Here is a 16,116-nt window from a genome sequence, read left to right on the forward strand (position 1 = left end):
ACGAGCAAGAAGCTGAAAATGTTATACAGCTGTGATATAGTGATCGTAGGTACAGACATTAGGCGGGGATGGGATTATTTCCCCGAAAATAACACCTACCCCGAAAATAAGCCCTAGCAGAAATTTTCGGCCTTTTTGGAGTATGCTTAAAATCTAAGCCCCTATTCCAAAAATAAGTCCTAGGTGCAACTCAATAATGAAGTGTCCAGGCAGCTAAAACGTAATCTTCATTGAAGAGAGAATATAGCCCCAAAAGAAAGAAGACAGCCCCAAAAGAAAGCAGACAGCCCCAAAAGTAAGCAGAGAGCCCCAAAAGAAAGCAGAGAGCCCCAAAAGAAGGCAGACAGCCCCAAAAGAAGGCAGACCGCCCCAAAAGAAAGCAGACAGCCCCAAAAGAAAGCAGACAGCCCCAAAAGAAAGCAGACAGCCCCAAAAGAAAGAAGACAGCCCCAAAAGAAAGAAGACAGCCCCAAAAGAAAGAAGACAGCCCCAAAAGAAAGCAGAGAGACCCAAAAGAAAGCAGAGAGCCCCGAAAGTAAGCAGACGGCCCCAAAAGTAAGCAGACAGCCCCAAAAGTAAGCAGACAGCCCCAAAAGAAAGCAGACAGACCCAAAAGTAAGCAGACAGACCCAAAAGTAAGCAGACAGCCCCAAAAGAAAGCAGACAGCCCCAAAAGAAAGCAGACAGCCCCCCAAAAACATTGCACTCACTAGACCCCGGACAACTACAGCTGGCAAATGCCGACGGTGCATGGGCTCTACCACAGAGATCTGGGAGCAATCAAAGTATTTGGTATGTAATGAGTTAATTTTCATTAAATCCAAGTGGGAATGTTCAGATAGTTTTCACTTAGGGTGTGTTCTCCTTCTCTATGACAATGACCAATCATAAGCAGGGGAAGAAATAAAAAAACGGCCCCATAATAGCTTAGAACAGGCTATTCCTGTGTGAGATGTATTGACAGCCTGATCTCACTGCAGAGATATTGCAAGTATTGTGAGCACATCAGACATAAGTGATTACTGATACCTTTGTCTCATCTCTAGATAGGCAGTGTAGCAGAGTTGACAGTGCTATGAGAGGAGCAAAGCTGGTAGAAGGGTTTGTAATGTGACACAGATAAACTCTCCTGTACTGACCTTAGAAGTTTTTGTAATATGATACTGCTAAACTCTGCTGTACTGTCCCTCAAAGGGTTTGTAATGTGACACTGCTAAACTCTGCTGTACTGTCCCTCAAAGGGTTTGTAATGTGACACTGCTAAACTCTGCTGTACTAACCCTCCAAGGGTTTGTAATGTGACACTGCTAAACTCTGCTGTACTAACCCTCCAAGGGTTTGTAATGTGACACTGCTAAACTCTGCTGTACTAACCCTCCAAGGGTTTGTAATGTGACACTGCTAAACTCTGCTGTACTGACCCTCGAAGAGTTTGTAATGTGACACAGTTAAATTCTGCTGCAGTGACCCTTGAAGGGTTTGTAATGTGACAGCTACACTCTGCTGTACTGACCCTTGAAGGGTTTGTGTTGTGACACAGCTAAATTCTTCCGCCATGACCCTCAAAGGGTTTTTAATGTGACAGCTACACTCTGCTGTACTGACCCTCAAAGGGTTTGTAATGTGACAGAGCTAAACTCTGCTGCACAGACCCTCCCCCCATTTGGACTGCCAGGAGATGAAAGCTTAAAGGTGTCTGTAGTCACTTATGTCTGATTTGCTCACAGCAACTTGTAAAGACTTCACAATAAGATCAGGGCTATCTGTCGTTATATGTCTCACACAGGAGTAGCCTGCTCTAAGCTATGATGGGGGCGTGTTCTTTTCTTTTGAATGTTGCTTCCTGCTTGTGATTGGTCAGCATCATACAGGGAGAAGAAGTACACGCCCCCAGTGAAAACTCTCTGATAACACCCACTTAGAATTAACTCAAATGAACTCATTAGCTACCAAATATTGTAATTGCTCATATCTACACAACTGAAAGGTGAAATTAAAACAAACCCACAAATATCATTCCTCTCTGCGGCCACCATTACATCATCTATTCAGTTCAACATCACAAATTTGGGGAAAGGTCCCCTCAATCTACACCATTCATCAACTATCCCCCCTCCAAACTTTTTGGGATATTGTAACGAAAAATTATAGGTGTCAGACTTGCATGTAAACAAAAGTAAACCCAGTACAGAAGTGGTGAAAGGTAACATACGACCACCGTGTCTTTTTTAAAAAAAAATGTGGTCAAAATAATTAAAAATAAAGCAAAAAAATTCCGTCGATAGTTTTTTAGGATCTGATGTTCCCATAATAGAGACATCAAATATGTCTTTATAGAAGAAAATATTCACAATGTGATATTCTGGATCAGGATAACCTTTAAAGGTCGAAATCGATGTCCCCCTCCCCCCACAGATAGAATCTGACAATCTTTGCGAGACGTCTTATTTTCTTCCTGTTATTGCAGGTGGAAAGTGTTTATCGGGATTTTGGAAATTGCTGGGACTTCATACCTATACAGTGTGTCCACCCATATCCTGTCCGCCTCCATTAACTTGAGAATGGCAGAAGCTATAGGCATAGAAGCGGTGTCTAGGTATAGTAAAGTAGCCATGCGCTACGCAATGAAACCACCTATAGCGCCACCTGGTGGAAAACAACGGAGTTAGCATTTTTATCTTGAAAACGGAACGAGAGAGAAAAAAAAAGTGAATTACAAAGTTGTAGGGCATCATCAATTCAAAACGAATCGACACCTTGCATACAGAAACGCTATGATTAGAACGTGTAAAACTCACAAGGCTGCGGACGTGAAGCGATACGACATGGAGACATTCCTACAAGTCATTGGGTATGGTGGCTGTGTGGAGTGACCTCCGCTCACCTGACCTGACCCCATTGGACTTCTTTCTGTGAGGTCACATCAAACAACAGGAGTATGCGACCCCTCCACCAACATTGCAGGACCTACGACCATGTATCACAGATGCTTGTGCAAACGTGTCACCTACCATATTGCACAACGTGCAGCAAGATACAGTATACTGTGCAGAGTCCAGATGTGCATTGCAGCTGACGGGGGCCACTTGGAGCATCAAAGTTACATGAGCGCCATATGCGTGACCAGCATTCAATGATTTGGGGGGGGTCATGGGTTTCATATCATAGCATTTCTGTATGCAAGTTGTAGATTCGTATTGAATTGATGATGCCCTACAACTTTGTAATTCACTTTTTTTCTCTATCTCGTTCCCTTTTTGAGATAAAAATGCTATCTCCGTTGTTTTCCACCAGGTGGCGCTATAGGTGGTTTCATTGCGTAGCGTATGGCTACTTTACTATACCTAGACACCACTTCTATGCTTATAGCTGCCGCCGTTCTCAAGTTAATGGCGTTGAACAGGATATGGGTGGACACACTGTATATAGATGGTACGACAGGTATCCATGTACCGTCACCTCTGAATCCAGTGATCACAGTCTGGCTACCTGCAGCCACCAGTAGAGGGAGCTCACAGCAATCATCCGTATACTTACGTGTCCCATTGAAGTCACTGAATTGCTCCCCCTTGTGGCTGACTTTGGCAACGTTTTAAGGAAGATTTGTCCTTTCTGCATGAAGTGCATCAATCCTATTTCAGGGGAGATAATGAAGTGTCATTAGGGTGAACTTATAGTCAGAGATGAGCAAATTACAGTGACCGCTGCAGCCAGTGACTGCTGCAGCCTTCCTGGAAGAGTGGGCTGGGCCTGTCAATGCATTTTTAGCAAAAGGTCATGCCTCTAATGCCCTTACAGCCTAATTTGCTACAAGTTATGTATTACTTTTATTGTTCTTTACGATCTGTTCTGTCGTACAACTATTATAATAATCAGTCCTAAAATTGTCCAGACAAGTTCCCTTTAAGTTTAGCTCCATTATTGTATATAGCGTATATATTGTTGCAGGATGGTCTTTTCGCCGTTGTGGAAAAAAATTAGCCGAAAAAAGGTTCTTATGGTAGTAATTAGGCAGCCTGCGAGGGAGGTACGGGGCGGCAGATATTTCAGCGAGCCCCGTAATTAGTGCACATACAGCTGTTTCACCAGATAATTGTTGGTCTGCGGGTAGTTATTTCACACTTGCCGGGCTGATGGGAGCAGCGTTAGTCATGGATCTGCCTGATGAGTCTTTGTGATACGGGTACATCCTCCAAGATCACATGTTCCGCTTCTGTCAAAGTCCGAGGATCCCAAAAAAAACAGTTAAAAGCTGCAATTTAAAGAGCAACTGACTCTTCTACTATTCTTCTGGAACAACATTTTAATATTATACTTATATAACGTAGTGGTCAATTTTGCCCCTTAAATTCTTACGTGCTTTAGCAGCTCCTGCCTGGCATTGAGTATATTGGTCACCAGTACATTATACACTTGCTTTGTTCTTTTACCTGCCCCCTCTTAATGTTGATTCCAGATCACTCTGTCCTTGCTGTTCTGGGGGTGCAATTAGGGGTACAATCTCCACTACTTGAGCCAACGCTTTAGATACCACCAATCTGTAGTGGTCCATAATGTGCGTCTTGCTTTGATCCGATCCATCATCCATCCCTGGTAGCCCAGTGTTCTGTTCTGCATTTCCTAGTGATCCAGTCTCAATCACAGCTGATCTATTTGATTCCTGTACACTATGTCTTCATCTTATTATTAAGAAATTAGTTGTAATCTAGGAGCCACTTGTCAACTTTTTGTCCCCTGAGGATCTGGTTGTGCATTGTCCATCACTATTGTCCTTGTGGTAGACTAACAATCCTTGGTGTCCTACTTGTGCACTGTCCATCTTACCAATCCTTGGTGTCCTACTTGTGCACTGTCCATCTCTGGTGTCTTTGTGGTGCATTCCCTATAACTGGTGTGTTAAAGATAACTTGCCCATCAATGGTATCCTTGTGATGCATTGTCCATTCCTGGTGTCCTAAAGGCTCATTGTCCATATCTGGAAATTCTTGCAGTGCATTGTCCACCATTGGTATCCTTATTATTCATCCCTGGTGTCCTATTCATGCATTCCTAATGTTCTAGTGGGGCATTGTCCATCTCTGATGTCCTAATGGTGCATTGTCTTTCCATGGTGTCCTGCTGGTGCAGCGTCCATCCTTTGTGCCTTTTGTAGTGCATTGTCTTTCCCCGTGTCTTAGCGGTGCACTGTCAATCCCTGGTTCCTAATGGTACAATGTCCAACCCTGGTGTCCTAATTGTACATGCCTGGTGTCCTTGTGGTGCATTGTATATCCCTGGTGTTCTAATGGTGCATTGTCTTTTCCAGGTGACCTACTGGTGCAATTTGCATCCATTGTCTTTGTGGGTCATTGTCCTTTACTGGTGTCCTAGTGGTGCACTATCAATCCTTCCTTGTTGTGCATTATCCATCTCTGGTATCGTAGTGGTACTTCCCAGGTGTTCTTATGGTGCATTGTCCATCCCTGACGTCCCATTGATGCATGCCTGGTTCCTTGTGGTGCATTGTCCATCCCTAGTGTCCTAGTGGTATGTCTCTGGTGTCCTTGTGATGCATTTCCCATCCCTGGTGTCCTAATAGTACATTGTCTTTCTCAGGTGTCTTGGTGGTGCACTATCAGTCCCTGGTTTCTAGTGATGTATTGTCCATCCCTGGTGTCCTTGTGGTGCATTGTCCATCCCTGGTGTCCTTGTGGTGCATTATCCATCTCTGGTGTCCTTGTGGTGCATTATCCATCTCTGGTGTCCTTGTGGTGCATTATCCATCTCTGGTGTCCTTGTGGTGCATTATCCATCTCTGGTGTCCTTGTGGTGCATTGTCCATCTCTGGTGTCCTTGTGGTGCATTGTCCATCCCTAGTGTCCTTGTGGTGCATTATCCATCTCTGGTGTCCTTGTGGTGCATTGTCCATCCCTGGTGTCCTTGTGGTGCATTGTCCATCCCTGGTGTCCTTGTGGTGCATTGTCCATCCCTGGTGTCCTTGTGGTGCATTATCCATCTCTGGTGTCCTTGTGGTGCATTGTCCATCTCTGGTGTCCTTGTGGTGCATTGTCCATCCCTGGTGTCCTTGTGGTGCATTGTCTTTCCCAGGTATTCTACTAGTGCAATGTCCATCCTTTATGTGTTTGTGGTCCATTGTCCTTTCCTGGTGTGCTACTTTTGTGTTGTCAATCCCTGGTGTCCTAGTGGTTCACTGTCGTTCCCTAGTTTTCTATTGGTGCGTTATCCTTCCCTGGTGAACCTATATTATTAAGACGTTTGTTCTTCAGGTCATATAGCAAAGTGTTAATATCCAGGCCTGCCATGTACATTCCTACCCACACCTCCATGATTGCTCAGGATGATCAGTCTCCACCACGCACATGGGCACGATACCCAGACATGGAGACAAGATTCTATAGGATCCAGAATGACCCCCTCCTTGCGGGTCTCCACAGTAGAGTTGGGGTCTGACTTATATTCTTGATGTATACTGTGTTTCGTGTTCTATTATTTTAAATATATCGTTTATATTTACCAGGTGTAAATGAGCCTGTTCTCCACTTTCTTTTGCTCCTGCCCTGGTCCCGAGATATGGGTTCTTTTTAAGCCAAGTGGGAGTGGTCATCAGTTTTTCTTTGTGAGGACCACACCCCGTTGTATAAATGGACTACAGTTAGAGGAGAGGTGCAGAAACAAAAGGAAAATGCCAGAATCGGGAGCGGGGGGGGGGGGGGGGGGAACTCTTATTATAAGGATTGTAGCTGATACAGGGATCCAAGTCCTCTGGATATCCAAAAAGATAAATGATAAAATTCTGTCTACCTGCAGTCACCACTAGGGGGAGCCTTCAAATTTACTGCATACTGATATAATATTGAATTTGGGTTATTAAGGTTTGTAGGGTCCCCCCAGTGGTAACTGAAGGAGTGCTCAATTTTCAAAAAGGGTATTGAGGAACGAACATTCACATTTTATGTTTTCTTATCGTGTTTATTTCTTTCTATTTTTCCAGGATTCTTGTAAATGATCAGATCTTAGAAGTAGATGGGATTAGTCTGGTTGGCGTCACCCAAAATTTTGCAGCCACTGTTCTCCGAAACACCAAAGGAAAAGTCAGGTAATGACGTTATCTTGTGATAGGTGGACTCTGCTCTTTGCACCAATAACGTGTGCAGATATAAGATGATATGCAAATTTAAAGGGGCTGTCTACTCTGAACATTCCCATCAATGAGGATTCTGACCCATCACGCCAGCAAAAATACAAAAATGTAAAGGGGCTCTCTACTGTGAACAATCCCATTGTAGCGCCGACGTCCCTCCAGGGACGCTGACTTACTCACTGCCCCGGCCGGGTCCCGTTCTGCCCTGCTGCCGGGACACCTTCCACGTGCTCTCCTGCCTTCATCCCCTCTTGGGCCCTGTACATGCCGCACAGGGTTCCCAGGAGTGCACCTAAGACGGGGGCGTGCGCACCAGCCCTCCTCATAAAGTGCCAATGCGATATTTCCAGGAAATGGCTGAGAGGCACTGTGTATTTAAGGCACCCTCCTATTAGGGGAGGTGCCTACGCAGTGCATTCAGTTAGTTAGTGTTCCAGTCTGCTAGCTAGTTGATAGGTCCCGTTACCCCTGTGTCCGTCACCTGTAGCTGCCTTCCTATACCTGTCTGCCCCTGCCGTACCTGCCATTCCTGTCTGTACCAGCCTGCTTCAGTCATCCCGCTTGTTCCTGAGTCCGTCACCTGTCCTGGGGTGAGCTGCCCTAGTCCCGGTTGGAGAGGTACATGGTGTCCGCCTCGCGTTGGGTGCTTAGTTAAGCCCCTCCCATTAAATGATAAGCCCAGCACCCCCCCTTGGCCCAGTGGGTGCACAAATCCCACTCGCTGCCCTCTCACATAACTGTGAGCGATACACCTATCAATGAGGATTCCGACCCCTCGCTCCAGCAAAAATTTAAAGGGTCTCTGTATTCTGAACAATCCCATCAATGAGGATACCCAACCCATCGCCCCAAGAAAAAACACAGCAAGAATTGATTCATTTCCCCACAGCACCACCACTGGAGAAATGGAGTATTACACCAAATAAAACCATTGCAGCACGAGTCCTCCGGAGCTTCTTGTGGCCACTCTCCTACTGTATGTAATATAGAGAACACCGGCTGTGAACTCATAGGTAAATTAGTTTTCTAAACCTGTAAACTTAAAGATCTAGTCTTGTAGGAGAAACAGCCACCCCTAGCCCAGCAGGACCAATGGAGGTCATGTTACAAAAAAAACAAAAACATTTTGCAGCACATATCCATTTGCAAAATGCTGTTTTTTGGTAATGCAACAAACTATTGGCCCAGCTGGGTTAGGTTTTGCAACACTTTTCCCCAGAATTTGTATCTGCCATGTTAGTGTATGTTCACACCTTGCGTTTTTTTGTGAATTTGGAGAGTTGAGGAAGGTCATGGTGTGGATTTGGTAGATTCATGATGTAAAGATAACCCAAATAATAGGTTTCTGGATGAGATCTGAGGGCAGAAGGTGACGCCGAGCGTCGGCCGGCCCACACTGGCTGTGTTTTCTGGATTTTCCGTCTGTGAGGAGTAAGGAGCATGGAGCCATATGAGGTCCCCACTCAGGAGGCCCCAGCATCACAAAATCAGACAGTTGCACTCATTTCAGCCGGGAAGACTTTTTTGCTTTTTTTTTGCAGACTTTGCACAAATCATGTTTTGCACAGGCAGAATTTTGCTGAGTAAAGTGCATTGCAGCACAGATCTTCAATCACAAAGCTGGAACATCATGTTGTCAAGTCCTCGCACAAGAAACAGGAAATTATAGAAGGAAATTAGTTGCATATCCAGCGCACACGCCGCGGATTACCAAAAGCATTTATGATTTATGCACGGAAGCTGGGGGAGGTCCGGTCACCCCAACTTTAGAGACCATAGATTCCCTACGACAATGTTTTCCATAGTTGAGGGTGCACCATTCACTTGGGAGGAGATACAATCCACGAAAACAATCCTTCTCGGGGTGGTAATACCTCTGGTAACTGTGCCACTATTGGAGCTGGTGCCGTCCACTAGTAATGATCCCTCCAGTGGTGACACCTTTGCAAACTGTTCTTCCCATGGTGGTATTACTTCCATAACCTGCTTTTATCCTGGCAGCAATATCTCCGGTAACTGACTCTCTCGTAGTGGTGATACCTCCGGTAACTGACCCTCTCATAGTGGTGATACCTCCAGTAGCTGTCCCTACCATGGTTATGATACCTCCTATAACTGTCCCTCTCATAGTGGTCATACTCCAGTAGCTCTCTCATAGTGGTGATACCTCCTTTAACTGACACTCTACTAGTGGTGATACCTCCTGTAACTGACCCTCTCATGGTAGTGATACCTCCTGTACGTGACTCTCTCATAGTTGTGATACCTTCTGTAACTAATGCGGGCGTCACATGGGACAATCTATCGTGCGATATGTCGTCGGGGTCACGGATTCCGTGACGCACATCCAGCATCGTTCGCGACGTCGTTGCGTGTGACACCTACGAGCGACTCTGAACGATCTCAAATAGGATGAAAATCGTGGATCGTTAACACATCGTTCATTTTTAAAAAATTGTTTGCTTTTGGGGATGCAGCCGACATATTGCTCCATTTGACACCTTGCCAACGACGAACAACATTCAAACGACCGCCTGGGTCAAACAATTTATCGTTGATCGCTGATGCGTCGTTTTTGAGAGCGTTACGTGTGACAGCAAATAAACGACCTATGAGCGATCTCGGCAAATCGTAAATATGATCTGGGCGTGTCACGTCGCTCATGAGATCGCCCGATATATCGTCCCATGTGACGCCAGCATAACTCTCTCATATTGGTGATATCTCCTATAGCTGTCCCTCCCATGGTTGTGATATCTCCTGTAACTGACCCTCTCGTAGTGGTAATATCTCCTGTAGCTGTCCCTATCATGGTGGTGATACCTCCTGTAACTGAGCCTCTTGTAGTGGTAATATCTCCTGTAGCTGTCCCTCTCATTGTGGTGATACCTCCTGTAACTGACCCTCTCGTAGTGGTAATATGTCCTGTAGCTGTCCCTCTCATGGTGGTGATACCTCTTGTAACGGAGCCTCTCGTAGTGATATCTCCTGTAGCTGTCCCTCTCATGGTGGTGATACCTCCAGTAAGTGACTGTCTAATAGTGGTGTTACCTCCTATAACTGACCCTCTCATGTTGGTGATACCTCCTGTAACTGAGCCTCTTTTAGTAATGATATCTCCCTTAGTTGTTTTATCTTCTATAGGTGATACCTCCTGTAGCTGTCCTTTTCATTGAAGTGATACCTCGTTTAATTTCTCTCTCATAGTGGTGATACCTCTTGTAGCTGTCTCTCTCATGGTGGTGATACCTCCTGAAACTGTCCATTTCATAGTGGTGATGTGGTTGGTTATATCTCCAGTAGTTTTCTTTCTAATGTAAGTAATACCCCCTGTAGCTATCATTCTCATGATGGTGATACCTTCTGTAACTGACTGTCTTGTAGTGGTGATACCTCCAGTAGTTGTTTTTCTTATATAGGTGATACCTCCTGTAGCTGTCCTTTTCATGGAAGTGATACCTCCTTTGACTTTCTCTCTCATAGTGGTAATACCTCTTGTAGCTGTCCCTCTTATGGTGGTCATTCCTCCTGTAACTTACGTAACTTACCCTCTCATAGTGGTGATTCCTTCTGTAGTTGTTTTTCTTATATAGGTAATACCTCCTCTTGCTGTCCTTTTCATTGAGGTGATACCTCCTTTGACTTTCTCTCTCATAGTGGTGATACCTCTTGTAGCTGTCCCTCTTATGGTGGTCATTCCTCCTGTAACTTACCCTCTCATAGCGGTGATTCCTTCTGTAGTTGTTTTTCTTGTATAGGTGATACCTCCTGTTGCTGTCCCTCTTAAGGTGGTGATACCTCCTGAAACTGTCCCTTTCGTAATGGCGATATGTCCTGTTACTGGTCTTTCAGTGTGGTTATACCTCCTGTAGCTGTCCCTCACATGGTGGTGATTCCTCCTGTAACTGACCTTCTTGCAGTGGTGATACTTCCAGCATTTTTTTTTCTTGTGTAGGTGATACCTCCTGTACCTGTCCTTCTCATGGTGGTGATACCTCCTGTAACTGACTGTCTTGTAGTCATGATATCTCCTTTTACGTTCCCTCTCAGAGTGGTGATACATTTTATGGTTTTCCCTCTCATGGTTGTGATTCCTCCTTTTACTTTCCCTCTCATAGTGGTGATTCGTCCAGTATCTGTCTTTCTCATGTACAGTAGGCGATGCCTCCTTTAGCTGACACTCTGATAGGGGTGATACTTCCTGTAGTTTTTCCTCTCATAGTGGTGATACCTACTGAAACTGTCCCTTTCGTAGTGGTGATGTGATACCTCCTTTAGCTATCTCCTTTAGCTATTAGGAAGAGTTCCAAAATCTCATGCACACTGATTACTGTTTCCTTGCGGTTTTGAACCATCAAATAATTTTATTTTTTTTTTTCGAAACTCTACCACGTCAAATGAACAGAGAAAAATGCATAAAAATAAGCGCATTTTACGCAACTTTTTTCCTGACAACAATGTCGTTTTTTGCCGCAGAAAAATCTGTTGTATGCACAAGACCAATTTTTGCCTCTTGTGGTGATAGCTCCTGTAATTGTCACATATTGTAGCTACTCGGACATATAGCCTTCTCAGTTACACATAATCTACCTATGGTTACCGCCCCATTGTGGATAACAGAGAGGAGTAGAGAGGGGTGATTAATGCCGCGCCAATGATCACTGTTCAAATGTCAGATTAACGTGTCTTTATTGTTGGCATAGGTCTACGCGTTTCAGGAGCTCTGCTCCCTTCCTCAGGACCGTCAAGCACCAAAGAAACAATAGGTCTACGCGTTTCAGGAACTCTGCTCCCTTCCTCAGGACCGTCAAGCACCGTCAAGCACCAAAGAAACAATAGGTCTACACGGTTCAGGAGCTCTGCTCCCTTCTTCAGGACCGTCAAGCACCAAAGAAACATCAAATCTGTGATTTGATGTTTCTTTGGTGCTTGACGGTCCTGAGGAAGGGAGCAGAGCTCCTGAAACGCGTAGACCTATGCCAACAATAAAGACACGTTAATCTGACATTTGAACAGTGATCATCGGCGCGGCATTAATCACCCCTCTCTACTCCTCTCTGTTATCTGCCATTTGGGTGGCTGCAGCCTTGATCAAAGTTATTCACGCGAGTAAAGTAGTTGTGACTGTCACAACTGCATCTGGTGAGTATATTACTCCCCTCTCCTCACCCCGCATATATTGGGGTAATACCCTATCTGCGCTTTTATTTCCACAGTTTTTTTTCTGTTTTACTGCCCCATTGTGAGAATACCGATTATTCCCGGGCACCTGCACATCCCAGAGGGAAACCCAAGTGGTTCCTGTTCCTTACAAAGCCTATCTTCACCTGAGTGCCCACCTAATATGTATATACCAGTACTCACAAAAAGTTTGGGATATTTGGCTGTCAGATAAAGTTTCAGGTTGACCCTATAACGCCCTCTAACCTTCTCAAGTGACCTTCTCTAATCTTTTGGTTGCTCACGTCCAACTGTTCAATGTTTCAGGACTTTTTGCACAACTTGCTGTTCTCTAACAAGGAGCCTAATGGCAAAATTCACACCAGGAGTTTGATCCATGAATCACCCAATAAATTTTGGGTTCCATTAGAATTGGTATTACACAGTCCTCCTCATGATGCTGTTCACATTTTGACATCATGAGACCAGGAGGACACCTGACAATTGCTCAGCAGTATCGCGCCATTGTGAGGCTTCAAGCAGGATGTTCTCAGATGGGAGTGACCACTGAGCTTAGAGTGTCACCAGCAGGTTGTACAGAGACACAGAGAGACTGTAAGAGTCACAGAAAGGCAGAGAAGTGGACGTCCTCTGGCCACATCCCACACTGAGGACCACCTCATTGTGAACAATGTGCAGCAGAACCGGATGATGAATGCCACACAACTCCAGGCACATTTAAGGGAGGTGAGAGGCACCAAGTATCACGTCACACCGTTCAAAACCGTTTACATCAGTGTGGTCTGCATGCTAGATGACCTGCAAGATACAGGTTTTATTTACATACCCGACCGCACCACCAGGCACAAATGTCATCTACACTGGACGAGGGACCAATGGCCTCAGTACTGTTAACTGATGAAATTCAAATCATGCTGAGTAGAAATAAAGGTCACCAAAAATGGTGGAGACGTCAAAAAGAGCTCTATTCATCAGTCACTGCTGTCATCAGACAAGCCTTTGGTGGTGGTGTTACAGTGTGGCCTGGTGTGTCTAGTCAGTACAGAACGGACCTACAATGTGTGATGGTACAGTGACAGCCCCTACTACTGGAATAACCTCATTAATCCAGTCATTGTGCCTCTGCATGAACAACACCAGCCTAATGCCATCTTTGTGGATGATAATGCTCTAGCTCACTGAGGTCTCATCATTAGGGAACGGTTGCTGGAGACTGGGGAACCTCAAATGGAGCGGCTATACTTTCTCCAGACCTGAATCCCATAGAAAACCTATGGAATGAGCTGAGTCGCTATGTAGAGGCCGTAACTCTGTATCCCAGAACCTCAATGGCCTGAGGGACGCCCTTCAAGAAGAGTGGGATGCCATCCCTCCACAGACAATAACTCCACTTGTGACCAGCAGGAGGCTTTGTTGTCAGCTGTAATTGATGCTCAAGGCCACATTACAAGTTATTGAGACCCTGATATTTTTTTGGGGGGGGGGCAGTAGACCCACCACTGGTGTTGGCTTTTATTTCAATAAATACTTTGAAATGAGGAAATCCCCATTGCTGCTTCCACTTAAATGTCCCAATTGTCATGATAAAATATCACTATAACGTGAACTTTTTACGTTTTCCATGAATTTCACCCGAAAGCCAAATATCGCAAACTTTTTGTGAGTCGTGTATATGAGGAGAGAATGCTTTATGTATCTTATACCTTAGCTTAATGGAAGGCATAGAACAATCGGTGGAGTACAAGGTTGCATTTTGCATATACGCACTTTATAAAGTGGGGGAAGGGCACTGACAACTGCACTAAGCACAAAACTTGCTTTGAAAAAAAGGGGGTTGTCAGCTTTCAGATTTATTTTGGAATATTTTTAAAAAGTGAGTATAGATTATACCGTAATGCTGCCCTCTATGGACAAGAATACCAATATGAGAAGGAACATCTTTCTTACTTATGATCCTTTTGGAATCGCTTTTCTTATATTATTAGGATCGGCTCCTTCCAGAATGTTAAAACTAACGTACACATTAGTGACCTGTCACATAGTGGAAATATTGGGGCAGATTCTTTTCCTTGTGTCCTGGCAGCGGCCGCACTGCGCTGGACGCGTTTCAGGCTGCGTCGTCACAGGCTTCTTTTGGAAATGAGTTGGCCGAGTGACAATCTGGAATTCTATATTCTGAAATAATGAAATGCCTCCATTCATATCTTAATGGAAATGCCGGGCGCCTGCTATATCTGTCACAGGCACTACGGGGAAATCGATTTTTTTTTTTTTTTTTTATAAAGTAAGGTGATTTTTTCCAATTAGGGAGTATTCCAGCTGAATGCCAATTGTCTTAATTAGCAGCGCCGGCGGTGAGAGCTTTATGACCCATGGGTGTAATGTGATTTAGTGGCACATTCTCATGTCTAAGTGCTTTTCATTTTTTATATGTGTAATGCAAATTAATGAATTACTGTCCACAGAAGAGCTACATCTATGGCCGTCCTTCAAGTGCCCGATTACATTTTGCAACATTAGACTTGAAATTTTACATTACTTAGTGTTGTTTCACTCTGTCTAGAAAGCTGTACAGTAGCTATATTGTCTATAAGAGGCAGTATTATAGTAGTTATCTTCTTGTACATAGGGGCAGTATTATAGTAGTTATATCCCTGTACATAGGGGGCAGTATTATAGTAGTTATCTTCTTGTACATAGGGGCAGTATTATAGTAGTTATATCCCTGTACATAGGGGGCAGTATTATAGTAGTTATCTTCTTGTACATAGGGGCAGTATTATAGTAGTTATATTCTTGTACATAGGGGCAGTATTATAGTAGTTATATTCTTGTACATAGGGTGCAGTATCATAGTAGTTATATTCGTGTACATAGAGGGCAGTATTATAGTAGTTATATTCGTGTACATAGAGGGCAGTATTATAGTAGTTATATTCTTGTACATAGGGTGCAGTATCATAGTAGTTATATTCTTGTATATAGGCGCAGTATTATAGTAGTTATATTCTTGTATATAGGGGCAGTATTATAGTAGTTATATTCTTGTACATAGGGGCAGTATTATAGTAGTTATATTATTGTACATAGGAGCAGCATTATAGTAGTTATATTCTTGTACATAGGGGCAGTATTATAGTGGTTATATTCTTATAAATAGGAGGCAGTATTATAGTACTTATATTCTTGTACATAGGGGCAGTATTATAGTAGTTATATTCTTATAAATAGGAGGCAGTATTATAGTACTTATATTCTTGTACATAGGGGCAGTATTATAGTAGTTATATTCTTGTACATAGGAGGCAGTATTATAGTAGTTATATTCTTGTACATAGGAGCAGTATTATAGTAGTTATATTCTTGTACATAGGGTGCAGTATCATAGTAGTTATATTCGTGTACATAGAGGGCAGTATTATAGTAGTTATATTCTTGTACATAGGGGCAGTATTATAGTAGTTATATTCTTATAAATAGGAGGCAGTATTATAGTAGTTATATTCTTGTACATAGGGGCAGTATTATAGTAGTTATATTCTTGTACATAGGAGGCAGTATTATAGTAGTTATATTCTTGTACATAGGGGCAGTATTATAGTAGTTATATTCTTGTACATAGGGTGCAGTATCATAGTAGTTATATTCGTGTACATAGAGGGCAGTATTATAGTAGTTATATTCTTGTACATAGGGGCAGTATTATAGTAGTTATATTCTTATAAATAGGAGGCAGTATTATAGTACTTATATTCTTGTACATAGGGGCAGTATTATAGTAGTTTTATTCTTGT

The 16,116-nt window shown here is 43.7% G+C and overlaps 1 protein-coding gene across 2 annotated transcripts in view; it reads left to right on the top strand.

Moving 5' to 3' along the window:
- Positions 1-16,116, top strand: part of PPP1R9A (protein phosphatase 1 regulatory subunit 9A) — a 265,367-nt gene that overhangs the window by 175,918 nt on the left and 73,333 nt on the right. For both annotated transcript variants that reach the window (XM_075315675.1, XM_075315676.1), the window contains exon 5: positions 6,992-7,096. In XM_075315675.1, the coding sequence (XP_075171790.1) occupies positions 6,992-7,096 (105 nt within the window). The remainder of the gene's footprint in view (positions 1-6,991; positions 7,097-16,116) is intronic.

Source organism: Anomaloglossus baeobatrachus, chromosome 6 (genome assembly GCF_048569485.1).
Source record: "Anomaloglossus baeobatrachus isolate aAnoBae1 chromosome 6, aAnoBae1.hap1, whole genome shotgun sequence".
Classification (NCBI taxonomy): domain Eukaryota; kingdom Metazoa; phylum Chordata; class Amphibia; order Anura; family Aromobatidae; genus Anomaloglossus; species Anomaloglossus baeobatrachus.